This window comes from Grammomys surdaster, unplaced genomic scaffold, assembly GCF_004785775.1.
Source record: "Grammomys surdaster isolate TR1022 unplaced genomic scaffold, NIH_TR_1.0 136, whole genome shotgun sequence".
NCBI lineage: Eukaryota > Metazoa > Chordata > Mammalia > Rodentia > Muridae > Grammomys > Grammomys surdaster.
The window spans coordinates 15,295,923-15,311,315 of record NW_021604594.1 but is presented as its reverse complement, the minus strand read 5'-3'; the positions used below and the strand labels follow the sequence as shown (position 1 = coordinate 15,311,315).

General features: G+C 42.6%; 1 protein-coding gene across 1 annotated transcript in view; it reads left to right on the top strand.

Annotated features, from left to right (window-relative positions):
* Positions 1–15,393, top strand: part of Nostrin (nitric oxide synthase trafficking) — a 61,913-nt gene that overhangs the window by 39,926 nt on the left and 6,594 nt on the right. Inside the window, exons 9-13 of the mRNA XM_028763052.1 lie at positions 6,168–6,266; positions 6,363–6,488; positions 11,312–11,420; positions 12,673–12,761; positions 15,130–15,255. Of these exons, the coding sequence (XP_028618885.1) occupies positions 6,168–6,266; positions 6,363–6,488; positions 11,312–11,420; positions 12,673–12,761; positions 15,130–15,255 (549 nt within the window). The remainder of the gene's footprint in view (positions 1–6,167; positions 6,267–6,362; positions 6,489–11,311; positions 11,421–12,672; positions 12,762–15,129; positions 15,256–15,393) is intronic.

The window sequence follows — 15,393 nt, the reverse complement described above, 5'->3', positions numbered from 1 at the left end:
TCATCTCCATCTTCCCTAGCCTGGATCTATGCCACAGCAGTGGATGACAGTAGCAGATTTATCTTGTGACAACTGACTTCAGACTAGTCTTCAGGGGGGTTAGGTATTACGGACACTGCTTCTATCACAGGACTTTCTGAACTTTCTAGCTCCTTTATCTGTTTCCTTTTCTCTCACTAAGAGCTTCCCATACCTATAATCCTAGCACTCAAGAGGCAGAAGCAGGATGATCAACTCAAGTTTAAAGCCAGTTTGGTCTAGACAGCAAGTTCCAGGCAAGCCCCAGTCATTTAGCAAAACTGTTTTCTGTTTCAGAAAATCAAAGGAATCCTCCTCCCTCTCTCCAGTCTCTTTCAGTAGTTTTTTTTTTTCTTTTTAAATTGCAACATTGTGCAAATTATCTTCTTTCTTCCCAAAGTTATGTATGGTAACAAGATACATATTCATTTACACTTCCAAAAGAGTTCCTTTCAACTTCAGCTTTTTCATTGTTTTATTAGAATTGAAACTTAAGTGCTAAATCTACCAAAAGACATAAGGAAGAGTAGGATTCTCTTTTAACTCTCTTGTGTCCCAGACCCCACTGTGTTGTTGGCCACTAGGGTCTGCTTTCCCTGTGAGGTCACAGCTCCCAGCACCCTGAGCTGTCTCCTCAGCATCAACCACCTGAATAATGACACTGTAGAGTCCTCCTTGTTCTACATGGACCCTCAAAAATGATGTTCTCATTTTGCAATAGCTTGCTTTCTGTGTACTTGGTCTACCCCCACAGCTCACTGTCTCACATGCTTCGGAGCATTCTATGTCTTTTGTATATTTATAATTATAATTGCAAGCATGAAATGTGAAATTCGTGAAGACGTGTAACGCTGTGCTGAAATGTGCCGCCAGCTCAGTGCTGGTTATCGTTATCTCTGAATGAAAGAACAATGAACGTTTTTTAGACTGTGGCTCTAAGAGACTGCCTCAAAGCATCAGGGTGCCTGTGAAAACTCACCCAGACACAGTGACTCAGAACTTCTGCATGATTTTTGGAAGGATCCAGGTAACTTCTAGACATGCTGTAGTTTGAAATCCCTGCTATGAAAATAGTAGAATACATCTTCTGTTTGAAAGCAATTCAAATGAAAACGCAATCACTCCAAGATCCTCGTTTAGTACCCCGAAGCCAGAGCAGCAGAAACTGAGAGAATGAATGAAGAGCATGAATTATCTGAGCCTAGCCAGGCTCTAAATCCGTCATTCCTTGGTAACTCTCTGACCATACTTCCTTCGCCTGTGCTGTCAAACAGCTGGAGGCCCTCCAGAATGTGTGTCTCTCTATCAACTATTTTTAAACAGAAAGAACAAGACACTAGAAAGCAATAACTCATTAAATGAGATATGGATTTTCCCCTTTGCACGGTGGAATTTATTTCTGCCTCTTTTCATGAGCAAACACAAATCATTTTAACGATTTCCCTGAAATGTAATTAAAGCTGTTAAACATTCCCATCGCTATGAAAGGACACCAGTTATTCTAATCTCAGATTGATGCTTGTGGTTCTGTGCTTATTGATGTAAAGAAACAGCTGCTGCCCAGGGTGCACTGTGTTCTAAGCCTGACTTTTATTCCCGACCCCCACATCCTTTGCACATCCCCACATTTTTTACTCCCATTTGCTAAGCTGAAACAGCAGATTTCTTGATTTTTTTTTTAAAGAACTTTTTTCCTTTTTGAGGTGATCCAAACCAGTGACCTGCATTTGTTATTCGACATTTTAATTCTGCCTTAGAGGAATCAACGCATTCGATAGGCTATTATTTTGCCTTTTCAATTCTTTATCTGGAAGATGAAAGGACAGTTGGTCACATTCTATTGGCCAATCCCTGTGACTTTAGAGATACTATCTCAGAGTCACTTGGCTCCCTTAACTTACCAAAAAGGGTGTAGCCATCTATCTAATCAGGGGACTCTGAAGGTGTAACTGCCGGCTTTCATCAAAGGGTTGGGGTGCAGGCACAAAAACCAAAACCTAAATGTCTCTGTGTTGGCACAGATGTACGCTGTTATTGTTGACCCCTTGGTTGCTGCCATTTAAAGAAACTACAAAATAATCTCACGTCAATAAGCAAATTATAGCAAATCACCCACTGGAATATCATCCAGCCTTAAAGACGTGTCTATAACATAGATGTACTTTATGGATACATTTGATGATTCTTCCTGCTTGAGACCTACATTGCTCAAGTTCTGAGAGTGAAAAAGTTGAGTGGTACCTGTTAGGGCCAGGAGGAGGAGCGGATAGGCAGTTATTACTTCATGGGTAGAGAGTTTCCATTATACAAGATGAAAAGTGCCATGGAGACTGTGCTGGCAAGGGCGACATCATAGTGTGAATGTTCTTCAGAACAGTGAAATGTGTCATTTAAAATGATGTTTATATTATGTAAATCTTATCATGCTTAAAAACATAAATTCAGATTGCAAACGCTGAAGGATATGTTTAACAAATTAAATCTAGCACATGTACATAGGAGGACTCCACAGTGGATCAGGCTAGTGGTGACCTTGTGACTTTCTGCTGCCCCATGTGCTTATCAAAAGCCTCGATATTCAGCCATCCTTCTTCCTTGGATATCTTACCCATCAATTTTCCCAGAGCCTTGATCTTATCAAAACAGCTTGTGGAGACTGTCTTAGACACCTGCCATCTCTGTCAGAGCACATATGCCTCTGGAAATTTATAATGTAGCCTGCACTGTCCCAACATGGCCTAACAATCTCCTCTGAAGGCTTCACTTTGCCTCAGTTTTGAACTTCCCCACCCACTCTAAAGCTACACATCAGCGAGTGAGTGGCAAGGATCCAGTAACTTACTCTAGAATCCAGTAACACTGCTCTAGAATGTTAGTAGCCAGCAGAGCTAGGTGTATAATCTTAACAAGCTTAACACGTGTGTGCTCCTCACATCCTTGCTAGCTAAAAGTTATAATCCAGTTGTTGTAGTTTTTGTTATCCTACATAAAATCTGGAGGCTATGTTCCTACCTTTAAACAATAGACTCTGACACCCCAGCTCTCATATAGGTTAGCATTTAGAACTGGTTAGAACTAGAGATTCTACTCTCATCAAATAGTCTCTTGAAGACTGGAGAACAGGGACTGGAGAGATGATCCAGTGGTTAAAGCATTCCTGAGGCAGCAGGCATTCACATGTCATAGACACATATGTATAGGCAAAACACGCAAAACACATAAAATAAGATAAATAAACCTTTTTTTAAAAGATCAGAGAATATTTCCCTACTAGTTATCTTTCATAGTGCTGTAATGTTCTAGGGGAGAAAAGTAGCCAGCAATCTTTCCCAGCTGTGAGAGCTATATGTTACAGTAAAGATTAGCCTGACAATTGATATGACCACTGGTGTAGTAATGGCATATGTGTTATTGGAGTAAACAAATATTTCTAACTGAATTTAAAGACTGCTCTGCCAGACAGAACTATCATTCCTGGTAGTGTCGGCAAGGCCAAAATTCCACAGCTAGCTAGACCCTGGAATAAGGGATCCCCTAACATTCTCTAAATGAGCATAGCACAACCTGCCCCTGAAGTTCTTGTCTTTATACTCACTAGATTAGTTCGTCTCTTGCCACTCCTCAGAGAAGCTTATTTTTGCAGCAGGTAGCTACAACAGAAACTCAAAACCGGTCACAGTGCAGAGAATGAGATGGTGGGATGTTCAGCCCTACATGGGACGTCTATGGAACACTCCTTCACGGAAGGCTCAGGGATCATTGTGGAAGGGGGACCAGGATAACTACAAGCACCAGAGGAAATAGGCATGTGCATTCAAACAGCATGCTGGGGAAAAGAGCACCGTCGTACACATGAACTCACACCAGCGATGGCTATGTATGTAAGACCTCCACAAGATGGAGCCAGCCATAATTCTAGCATGGGTGAGGCAGGGGTTCACGAAGTGCCACTCCAACAAAAGAACTAGCAACGACAGCTGATGGTTTCTGCTTGAGGGAGAGTCAGTTTTCTTCAGGGATGCAGTGACTGAGAGACTGCACATGCTCCAGGAGATTGTCCAACACCCAGGCACTAATAGCAACACACAGTTGACTCGGTGAATTTAAAATCAGAAGATGGGGGCACAAAGCAGAGGGAGAATAGAGAAGAGGGAGGGGAGGAAAAGAAGACACATTTGATCAAAGCATGTTGTATGCACGCATGAAGTGTTCAAGCAATAAAATCTTATATACATAATACAAAAGGCTATGAAGGCTGGAGAAATGGCTTATTGGTTAAGAGCAGTTGCTGCTCTTAACAGAGGACCTGAGGCCAGTTCCTAGCACTCATATCAGGAGGCTCGAAACCTCCTGTAACTCTAATTTCAGAGGATCTGATGCCTTCTGGTCTCTGTGAGCACCTGCAGTTATGTGGTGTCCCTAAACTCATGCAGGTACACACATCTATACATAAATAAAAATAATAAAGAATAGAGAATACTGGGGCTGAGATATAGCTCACTTAGTAGATTTGTCTAACAAACACAAGGCCATTGAGGATCAATTCCCATCAACACACACACACACACACACACACACACACACACACACACACACTAGCTGATGTTACATGTCTACCGTCCCATCTGGAATTCCTGCCTGCAGCATGTAGAGGCAACAGGATCAGAAGCTCATGTCATCCTTTAGGTGTCATCCATAGCAAGTTTGAGGCTAGCCTGGGCTATCTGAGACCTTGTCTCAAAGGGGGTGGGGGATGACAAGAAAATGGTGTATCCTTTTTGTTGTTTGTTCATCTCTTTATATACTTTATTTAAAGACTTTTTGCAATAAAAATTAAAATACAATATCATTTTCTCCCCTCCAACCCCTCCTATGATACCCCTTCCCCACTTCACCTCAAATTCATGGCCTCTTTTTCTTTAACTATGATTGTTATAGCCTATTCTAACATACAATAGGAGCCACAACCAATTACAATTTCTACAAGAAATTCCTTGCTAGGAACAAAGATGGGTTGATCTCCTGGCACTAGATGGAGAACTTGCCAGTGCAAGTAGCCCAAGAAGACTCGCTACCTCTGTTCTAATAACAGGCTTCTAGGTGTGCATTTTCTGATTTCAGCTCTTCTTTCTTTAAAAAGACAGACTTATTTCATTTCTATTTATGTTATGCATGCATGTCTGGTCTGTGCGACATGGTTGTTGGGAACTGAACTAAGACCTTTGGAAGAGCAGCAAATGCTCTTACGCACTGACGCATCTCCCCAGGCCCTTGTTTTAGCTTTTCGACAAATGGCAACACTACAGTAAATGAGACCAAGAGGAAGCTGAGATTTTTCCTTCCCTAGTTCTGGACAAAACTGTTGATAAACCAGTTTCTTATTATCAATTTTTAAGAATATTTGCATGCATGCATCTGTGTGCATCTGTGTGTGTGTGTGTGTGTGCGTGTGTGTGTGTGTGTGTGACTGTGCACCACACCCATCCACCCACGCCTCTGAGTATGTTGTAGGTCACAGGACATTGGGACTTTGGTTCTCCCCTTCCATCATGTAACAAGGTTATCAGACCATCTCACTGGCTCTCTTTTATTTATTTTTTATATTTATTTATTTATTTATTTATTTATTTATTTTTTATCAATTCTTGTCTCCAGTTCTTCTTTTGATGAAACCATGGACTGTCATGTCTCCTTTACTCCTACAAAGACAGGCAGGAGGATGTGCCTTGCCTGTTTTGTCAACTATTTTGAAAGTATTTGGTGTCTAAAAGCATTTCTAAGACCTACAGATGGGTTTTCCTGAGCATTAGTCTCCTCTAAAACATCAAAGCTGCGTTTCATGCCTTCTTTTCTCTTTGTCTCCTTTTTTTTTTTTTTTTAAATAAACAGCTGGTAACTTGTAGCATCTGCCTACATGCTGTGTGAGGCTAAAGGATCTCAGGGAAGCTTGTGATTTAAAAGAATCTTAAATGGGGGTATTAGGACAGTAAGTCATAACCCTGCCGTGGGAACCCCCCTGAACTGCAGTTTGGATCTACCAAGGCAAATCTGGACAGTTTGCTCAAGCTATCTCAGAGTGGGGGTTGTGGGGGAGCTGAGAAGCTTTGCATAACAAATATTTGATTGTCCCTCATTTATATTCTCTTCAGAGCATGCTGGAGCTGGAAAAGGAAAGAATTCAACTTTTATGCAACAACTTAAACCAATACAGCCAACATATTTCTCTTTTCGGACAAACTCTGACCACAGTGAGTAGTGGAGCCCACTCTGTTTCTGGTGTGCGTGGTAAGGTTGGCGGGAGTCAGTTCTTCAACCACCCCACTCTGCATTTCTTGGTGTTCCAGTGCCACACACAGATCCACTGTGCCATCAGCAAGGTTGATATTGAAAAGGATATCCAGGCTCTAATGGAAGAAACGGCAATCCTGTCTATAGAAAACAAATCAGAGCTTCTACTGGCTGACTACTTTGTAAGTATGGAGTGGCAGGAAGTGCCTTTATCAGCGTATCTTGGCCAAGTATTGAGAAGTCAAACTGAGAACAATGATAAAGAAAGGAGTGTCTTCTCCCTGTCCCAAGCCCCCACCCCAGACTCCCTAGCCCAAAGTTGGCCTTTGAACCTTACTGCTTCCACCTCCCAAAGGCTGGAATTGCAGACGTGTCATCATTGTCTGGGTGATGAACACTCTTCTTTTGTAAATAAAGATGTTATTTTTGTCCATAGTGATATAAATAATCATAAAAAATAATCTATAGGGGAAAAATTCAGTAGTATTCCCTTCCAGAGAAGAAAGGCTGGCCAAGTTTTAGAATCCTGCTGGGTCTTTGTCTTAGTCAGTGTCACATGATACCAGAACAGAATACAACAGACTTGGTAACTGGCACAGATTAGAAGTTGAATTATGGTTCTAGGCTGGGAAGTCCTGGTTAAGAAAGTCTGTCCAGGGTCTTCTTGAGGCATCATAACAGGACAGGAAAATAACATCACATGGAGAAAGAGCAACTGAACGACAGCAAACTCATTCCCAGGACAATGACATTAGTTCATTCACGAGGGAAACACTCTAGTGTCCTCTCTTACATCCTGAAAGTCCACCTTCTCAGTGGCAGGACTGGTGTTTGTTTCTTTTTTCTTTTGTTTTTCTAGATAGGGTTTCTCTGTGTAGTCCTGGCTGTCCTGGAACTCAATCTGTAGACCAGGCTGGCCTTGAACTCAGAGATTTGCCTACCTCTGCCTCCCAAGTGCTGGGATTAAAGGCCTGGACCACCACCGCCTATATTTCTATCTCATGAACTTTGAGGGGCATTTAAATCATGTAGTCTTATAAAAGTGAGTGTTCAGTGATCTGTAAGTGACCATTGTATTGGTTTTCTGCACAAATGGTAAATTGATTCCAAATTTACTAGCTTAAACATTTACTGTCTCACGTTTTACATGGGTCAGGGCCTCTTAATCCCTCGCTTGACAAGGGTAAAGGACTTCAGTTGTCTCAAAGCTCTACGAGGAAAGGCTTAATTTCCAAGTTCACTCAGGTGTCTTGGCAGGGCTCTGAACGTCCTCAAGAACTGAAAATGGAAAATGTCGTTTCTTTTCACATAAAGTAATTTGATTACAGCATCAATATATATATATATATATGCCATTATATCTTGCTCTTATTTGTCCTCTACCCCATGGCCTTACCTCCTTCCTCCTCCCTACTCTTGCTATTCCCCTGCCACCTCTGAAATACTCTCCCTTTTGCTCGTGTCTCTTACTCTGATTCTCCCCTTGCTTCCTCCCCTCTCATCGTTTCCTTTTTGCCTCCACTTTCTGTATCTGCACACTTATATGTGCACAAGCACTCATGCACACACATCGGCACACACACAGATACAACACGCACACATGCACGTGCGAGAGCACACACACACACACACACACACACACACACACACACACACACGGGCACATTTAAATTCTGCAATATGAATCTGTCCATCTCTAGCCTTGCGACCCATGACAGCCTGCTTGCCTCTGGATGAGTGATCAAAGAGACCAAAAACCAGAGAGCTGGAGCACAGCCCCAGTCCCAGAAGTGACCTCTCATCATGGTTTGTTTGTTAGAAGTCAGTAAGTGTAACCCTCCCTTACTCAAAGGACAAGGTGCACAGAGATATAAGTCCCGAGTGAAGGAGACATTAGCATTTTTTAAAGATCCTAACCCTTAAAAACTAGGACCAAACGGCCTGAGCCCTACTCTTCGGGCATTTGGGGAATCCTGCTACAGGATGATCTTTACTGTTGGAAACTGATCGTTTTCTCTAATCAGAGCCCAGCCATCTTGTGTCTGTTACTGGGCCTCAGCCTCCTGGGTGTTTGCATGACAGATGTGAGCTATACATACACTCAGCTTCTTAAGAGTAAATTCTTTGCCTCTAAGAGCTTGACATTTTAATTATAATGTTCTAGGAGCTAACTGATCAAAAACAAAACAAACAAAACAACAACCACACACACACAAAAAAAAACCCCTTCCCCCTACCCCACCCTTCAGGCTGCGGGACTCATGTAACCCAAGCCTTACCAGTAGCTTGCAACTCCAGACCCAGGAACCTACATTTTTCTTTTCTGTTTCTGTGGCTGGAGGCATGAACGTGCACAGGGCCCCCAGCACATGGTAGTAGAGTACACTACGCTTTGCTCCACGCTTTGTACCTTGGAGCTGCTGACTGACAAGCTGGAAAAATGACTTCTGAAATTTCTTCCCTGTGCTGTCCGTTGGAACTCACTCAGACTTCCAAGCTCTCTCCAAGCTCTTCCCCTGCTCTGATCTGCACAGCCAGCCTATTCATGCTCTCCTACTGCATTCATCAGACAACTGACTGACCTGGAGTCAAGAATCTGGTACCCTACTCGGAGTACAGGAGATAGAGCGGGAGGGAGGAGATGTGAATGAATTCTGAATCCTGATTAACCTCGCCCCACTTCCACCAGCCACACAAGCATCTAGTTGTTGTTTTATTTATTTAATGTGAGATTAATGCATTTAATGCATAAACATCTGCAGGCCAGAAGAGGGCATCAGATCCTCTTATAGATGGTTGTGAACCACCATGTGGTGTCTGGAAATTGAACTCAGGACCTCTGGAAGAACAGCCAATGCTCTTAATCACTGAGCCATTTCACCAGCCTGCCAGTTGTTTCTTTTGTTTTTGTTTTTTTGTTTGTTTTTTTAATTGTCATTATTTCTCTGCTTTGGGAAAGGTGCTACTAGCAGCAATATGAGCTCAAAGCAGAAAGGGGGTAATAGGAACCTAAAGGGACAACGCCCTCTTTCCCTTCTAGCCTCAGAGGAGCAGATGTATGATAATCACATCTGTTTTCTTGCAAAGGGTAATGAAAATGCTCCTACCCCCTAACTTATCAATGAAATAAGAGTATTTGGGGAAATTCAACCAGGGTTCTATTGCAATGTAGGGAGTTAGGATGCTTCATCTTTAATTGACGCGCCTGTGGGAATGTATGACTTTTAAGAAACTTCAGTGTACTAGAATTCAACTGTATAGCTAAATCTGTCTCAAATGACTGACTAGATCATTTGATATTGTCATAGATCATAAGGATATTGTCGCAATATCCTTAAGGCTAAGTATTCCAGAGCATCGATTCTCAGTCATGGGCAGTACAGGGAAACATATTGTATGCCTTAGAAAGAAAACCCTTTGACCAATCTGTTATACTTTTATGGGGTGACACTCTCACTTTGCGTCCTGTGTGGCTTCCTCCTCACTGTGGTGTATCTAAAGCCAGGCTCTCTCAGTACCGTGGTGCTAGTTTTTCCACTCCCTGAAAAGCTTCTCCATTCCTTATGGGTTCTGTTACCTTCTGCCCCACCAGCTTGATTTTTTCTTCCTTTTCATCTAACCCTGAAGGAATCCATATGAGAACTCATATACCACCAGGTATTGTGGCTTATGCTTATAATACCAGTACTTGAGAGGCTGAGGCAGGAGGATTGCTGTAAGTTCAAGCCCAACAGATCGAACTAAATAGTGAGATCCTGTCTCAAAAAAAAACAAAAAACAAAAACAAAAACAAAAAACAAACAAACAAAAAAAAACAAAGCCACATAAACTTGGCAGCTTCGGTCCTAACGTCTAGTCTAATCCACACAGGCTACGTGTTCTTCCAGCAATTTTTTTTTCCTCAGGCAAATTCCAGTTATTGCTCCTTATAGACTCTCCACAGAGCCCCGTTCTCCTCTCTTTGCACTGTTTGTCCTCCCTTCACTGGACTGAGAAGTCCGGGTAAAGTCTACAGTCTTGATGCCTGTGCTATTGATGCACACACGCAGCCGCCTTGAATTGCTGGTCCTGCCGGGAGCTGACCTGGTAAAGCACGCTCTGGGGCCGAGCATTAGGTCTGCCTCTAGTAGTAATCGGAATGCCAAGCCAACACGGCACTCAATGCACATCTGTTCCACTCCCAAGGCAATCCTAACTCGAGACTCGCACAGGGTCCTACAGTGGATGAATAAAAGCCTTGGGCTTGAATCAATATCAAAAAACATAAAACATGAAGTGTCCTACAAATAGTTTATTTATGAAGAACCTGAAATCATTATAAAAAAAATCTTTTCCTCCAAGAATTTGTTTTACTAAATAAAATGCTCACCTGTGCACTAACAAATTGTGAACAAGATGTCTCCTTATCAATCAGGCTTAAAACAGGGAGAACAATGTGTGTGAACCAAAGTCTACCTTCATTTTTCAATCCTGCCTGCTCTGGTAAAGTTAAAACCACCAAAGATAATGACTGAGAGTCTCAGGCTGACTAGGAGCAGTGGCTCTCACTTCTCCCTTATGTCTTAGTCAGGGTTTCTTCTATTCCTGCACAAACACCATGACCAAGAAGCAAGTTGGGGAAGAAAGGGTTTATTCAGCTTACACTTCCACATTGCTGTCCATCACCAAAAGAAATCAGGACAGGAACTCACACAGGGCAGAAACTTGGAGACAGGAGCTGATGCAGAGGTCATGGAGGGATGCTGCTTACTGGCTTGCTTCCCCTGGCTTGCTCAGCTTGCTTGCTTATAGAACCCAGGACTACCAGCCCTGGGATGGCACCACCCACCTTGGACCCTCCCACCCTTGGTCACTAATTGAGAAAATGCCTTACAGTTGGATCTCATAGAGGCATATCCTCAAGGGAGGCTCCTTTCTCTGTGATAACTCCAGCTTGTGTCAAGTTGACACACAAAACCAACCAGTATATCTTAAGCTATTAAATGTCTTTTTTTTCCTTCCAAAGGAAGAAGATCTAAAGAACCCAATGGACAAAGAGCGACGGAAGTCTTTAATAAAACCCAAATTGTGGAGACTGCAAAGAGACATTGAAAAGGCCTCAAGAGACAAAGAAGGTGCGTGATTTTCCTACCACAGAATCTTGGCTGGCCATGCAGTATGAGCAGATCAGGTTGGCCTCACACATGTGACCATCCTCCTGTCTCACTTGTAACATGTCTGGCTTGTGGTAATGTCTTTAGATGCTGAATAAGGGAAAGTATTAAGTCATTCAGAAGTTTTACTTGGAGTTAGGGTTTGTCTGCTTTTGTGGAGTATGGCAGGGATTCTTCAGAGAACTAACTGCATATTAAATCTAAGTGGTGTTGAATGAAAGGAAAATAAAGTCATATGCGGGCTAGTGGGCTGGTTCAGTGAGTAAGGGCACTTGCCTTGAAAACCAGGTAACCTGAGGTGGATCCTTGGAAGCCACATAGAGGTGAAGTGGGGTGGGGTGCACTGAGTGGGTGCTCCACCAAGGCATCCTATGACCTACACACACACACACACACACAATCATTAATAATAAACAAAATAAAATAAACCTTAAAGAGTCATGTGTGGGCTCTGCAGTGAGCAGGCTGGGGCTACATGGTGACCTGAAGGCCAACCTGGGTTACAGTGAGACCCTATTTCAAAAAAATCAAAATCAAAAAAACAAACAAAAAAAAAGAGTCAAAGGACATTTTTGTCCGTTTATGAGAACTATATAAGTAGTTTACTGCTATGCTTCAGAAATTACAATTTTATTGTTTCTCAAAGTGGCTGGGATGTGAGACAATCCGTGATCTTAACATGGCTTGCATTTCTGTCTTTTTACTAAGTTTTGAAATGTCAAGACAGTTATGTTAAATCGCATACTGGGGATTCAGATACTAGCATGAGAGGTGATTCTAAAGCAGGACAGACCACAAAACAACCACATATCTGTGATCCAGTGCCCAGCTTCTGACCCTGGGATTTCATTTTGATGGAACTCAGATGGGAGAGGGGAGAGGTAAAGAGAGAAGCTAGTACAATCATGTCAATGTAAGGAACATTGAAACGGGCCAAAGGAAACTCAAAATCTCATCTAGAAAAGTCCGGCCAGATCCTGTCAGCACCAGCATTTCTTGAATTTCATTAGCTGAGGATTGCCATAAATGTACTGTGTTTTTTTATCCATTGCATAAGACCCTATGACGCCTACCTAAAGAAGCTCCCCCAGGCCTTAAGGAAGTCCTACGGGTATCACTTCTAGTCTTCAGGCTCTCTTTGAAGGTGACTGTCCCCTGCTCTGACCCACCAGGACTGGGTGAAAGGTGACCTAGAACGTGCTGTCATTTTCAGGCCTGGAAGAGAAGCTTAAAGCACTGGCCAGCAGCTCCTCCTTTTCTGATGCCAAGAGCCAGAAAGATGCGGAGACCCTAATGGACGAGGTAAATATTTGCAGAGTGTGTTTTATGATGAAACGGTTATTTTTAGGATATTTGTTTTTCAGCCCACTTACCCTGTTTGCTGCTCCTTCCTCCTGACTCAGAGTGGGAGAGCTGAGACTGCCAGCTTCTCCATGGGCCGTTTGAGGGATGTGGAAAACTCCTACCACCTAGAACTGTTTACTTTGTTCTAAATAGAATTCTCCAAAATAGATGCATTCTTTAGTGAAATCACAGGCCCTTTGACCTTGGCAAGTGATCAAAGTCACTGGGTAGCCATTCACAGAAACTGTTCTTATGATTTAGCTTGGCTGGTCACGGAAACCTGGGATGTTAGTTTTCTTATATGCAAAATGGAAATATCGATACTTAACCATAGAGCTTTCTGATAATACATCATTGTCCAGAAAATGCTATGGCAGCACTCGGAGAAGGAGCTCAAAAAGTGACTGACATCTTGCTCAGCTTGACTATTTGCCTTTTACGATAGTGGGAAAGTATGCCCACATAGCCATTTTGTTTCCCACTTTCAGTATAACATCCAGTAAATTTCGAGGGAACACCCTCAATCTATTATGAAATGGTCTTTTCACAGGGTGATTTTGCCCAATATAGGCTAGTGTAAGCCTCTGAGCATGTCTTAGGTCTGCTAGCCAGCCTAAGTGAGGATGTCCAACCAGTTAGTGCATTATAGCAATTCTCAGCTAACACTGGGCATATTGGGATGCAACTTCATCATGAGTGGAGGCGCAGCTAAAGGTCTTAATATGATTCTACTTTCCATTTCCCTTCAACTGACATCAGAGTCCTCTAAAAACGAGAAGAGACATGGCTACAATCAGGAAGAAGTCATGGGGGTGTGGCAGAGGAGGGTGTGGCAAAGGAGGGCAAGGGGGTGTGGCAGAGGAGGGTGTGGCAAAGGAGGGCAAGGGGGTGTGGCAGAGGAGGGTGTGGGGGTGTGGCTAGGGAGGGTATGGGGTGTGACAAAGGAGGGTATGTATGTCACCGAGTGAGGCAAAGGCCTCTGAGGAAGAAAAGAGCTATTTTAGAGGCAAAATTTTGGAGGATTTGGATAGGAGTGGCAAGGTGCTGGAAGAGGGCTTGTGCTGTCGTTTGAATGCTGAGAAGTCGGATCATATTAGTTAATACGAGAAGAATCCAGGAAGAGCGGGCATTTTAATAAAATTTCGAACGATACAGGAATCTAGAGAATTTTCTTTACCCAACCTGACTCTCCTGAGAAAGTACATATCTCACAAGTCTCCCCAACTTGAGTTCAATAGTAGCTTGGCAAAGGCTGGCAGATGCGGCCAACTATAATTTATTCTGTATTTTTCTGAGAATATATTTCCTTTCATGGCAAGGCTACTGCAGAAATGACCCTAAAAGTTTCTGTGAAAAGAAAGGTCTAAATCCATTTACTTGGGAACAGAGATCTGAAGTCCTACTGCAATGATGTGTGGGTGTAATTTACAGGAAATCACAAAATGCACTGTGAGACATTTTCTGTAATGGCACAAAATGTTCAATGAACTAATTCAATGCAAATAGCATTACCAAAATAAAACCACCAAAAGCATGGTACCAGTTTCTTTGTTTGTCTGTGCATGGAGCTTCCTTGTCATCATCAGAATCAACAATGTATTACCAGCATTTACTCAAAAACCTAACCTGACTCACATAGAAAAAAAGGGAAATGTTAATCCATGAACTCATGATGTCTACGAGCAAACACATAGCTTTCCTGTGGTGGATGCCGAAGGCCATGGTAACTCCCTTAGACAAGCTGCACCTCCGGGGAGAGCGGCACCCGTGGTACTGATGGATTTCGTAGTAGCCAGGGAAGTTCTTGGAGGGGAATCTTGGCTTCATTTAAATTATTTCCTCTTGCACTGGCTTCTGGATACCACATGAATATAGGTCCGAGTTGTGAGGAGCATTGCTACTAAATTTTCTGGGTAATACGATATGTCCCTCTTTAAAAACGAAAAGCAAACACAACTCCCATGCATTTTGGTGGAAATTGCTTATATACTCGATTCTTTAAAACGCTGCTTGTGGCTCTGAGAGAACCTTCTGCAGTCAATACTTACTTTCTTGTTCCTTGGAGGGGGAGCATTGTGTAAAGTTGTTAATCATTACAAACCCATCAAACTATTTTTCTTCGCCATAATTACAAGAGCAAAGACTAAGGACGACACATCCCGGCTTTCCCTCTATGTTGCATTGAGGGTCTTATTCTTCCAATGTTTCTCCTGTGTATCTGTGTGTGAGCTGAGCGGATATGTTTCTAGAACTCTTTCCCTTTGAAAGACATGCTCAGATTCCTTTATTCATCCAGCTGTGCCTCATTCTCTTGAAATATCCACAGAACAGTTTGAAACTAGACCTTCTGCAAGCAAACTCCTACAAACTGTCGTCGGTGTTGGCAGACCTGGAGCAAAGGCCAAAGCCCTGCCACCCCTGCAGTGCCTGCATTTTCAAGTGGAAAGAAAAGGTAACAGTGAGATCATTTGGGATGTGTGGGAATGTGAAATGGAAGGGCTTAAAAGAATTAATTTTGTCGAGGCAAAAATATGCGCCATATTTAAGCCTCAGGTTCTTACTGCAGCTATTAAGATAAATTTACTTTTAT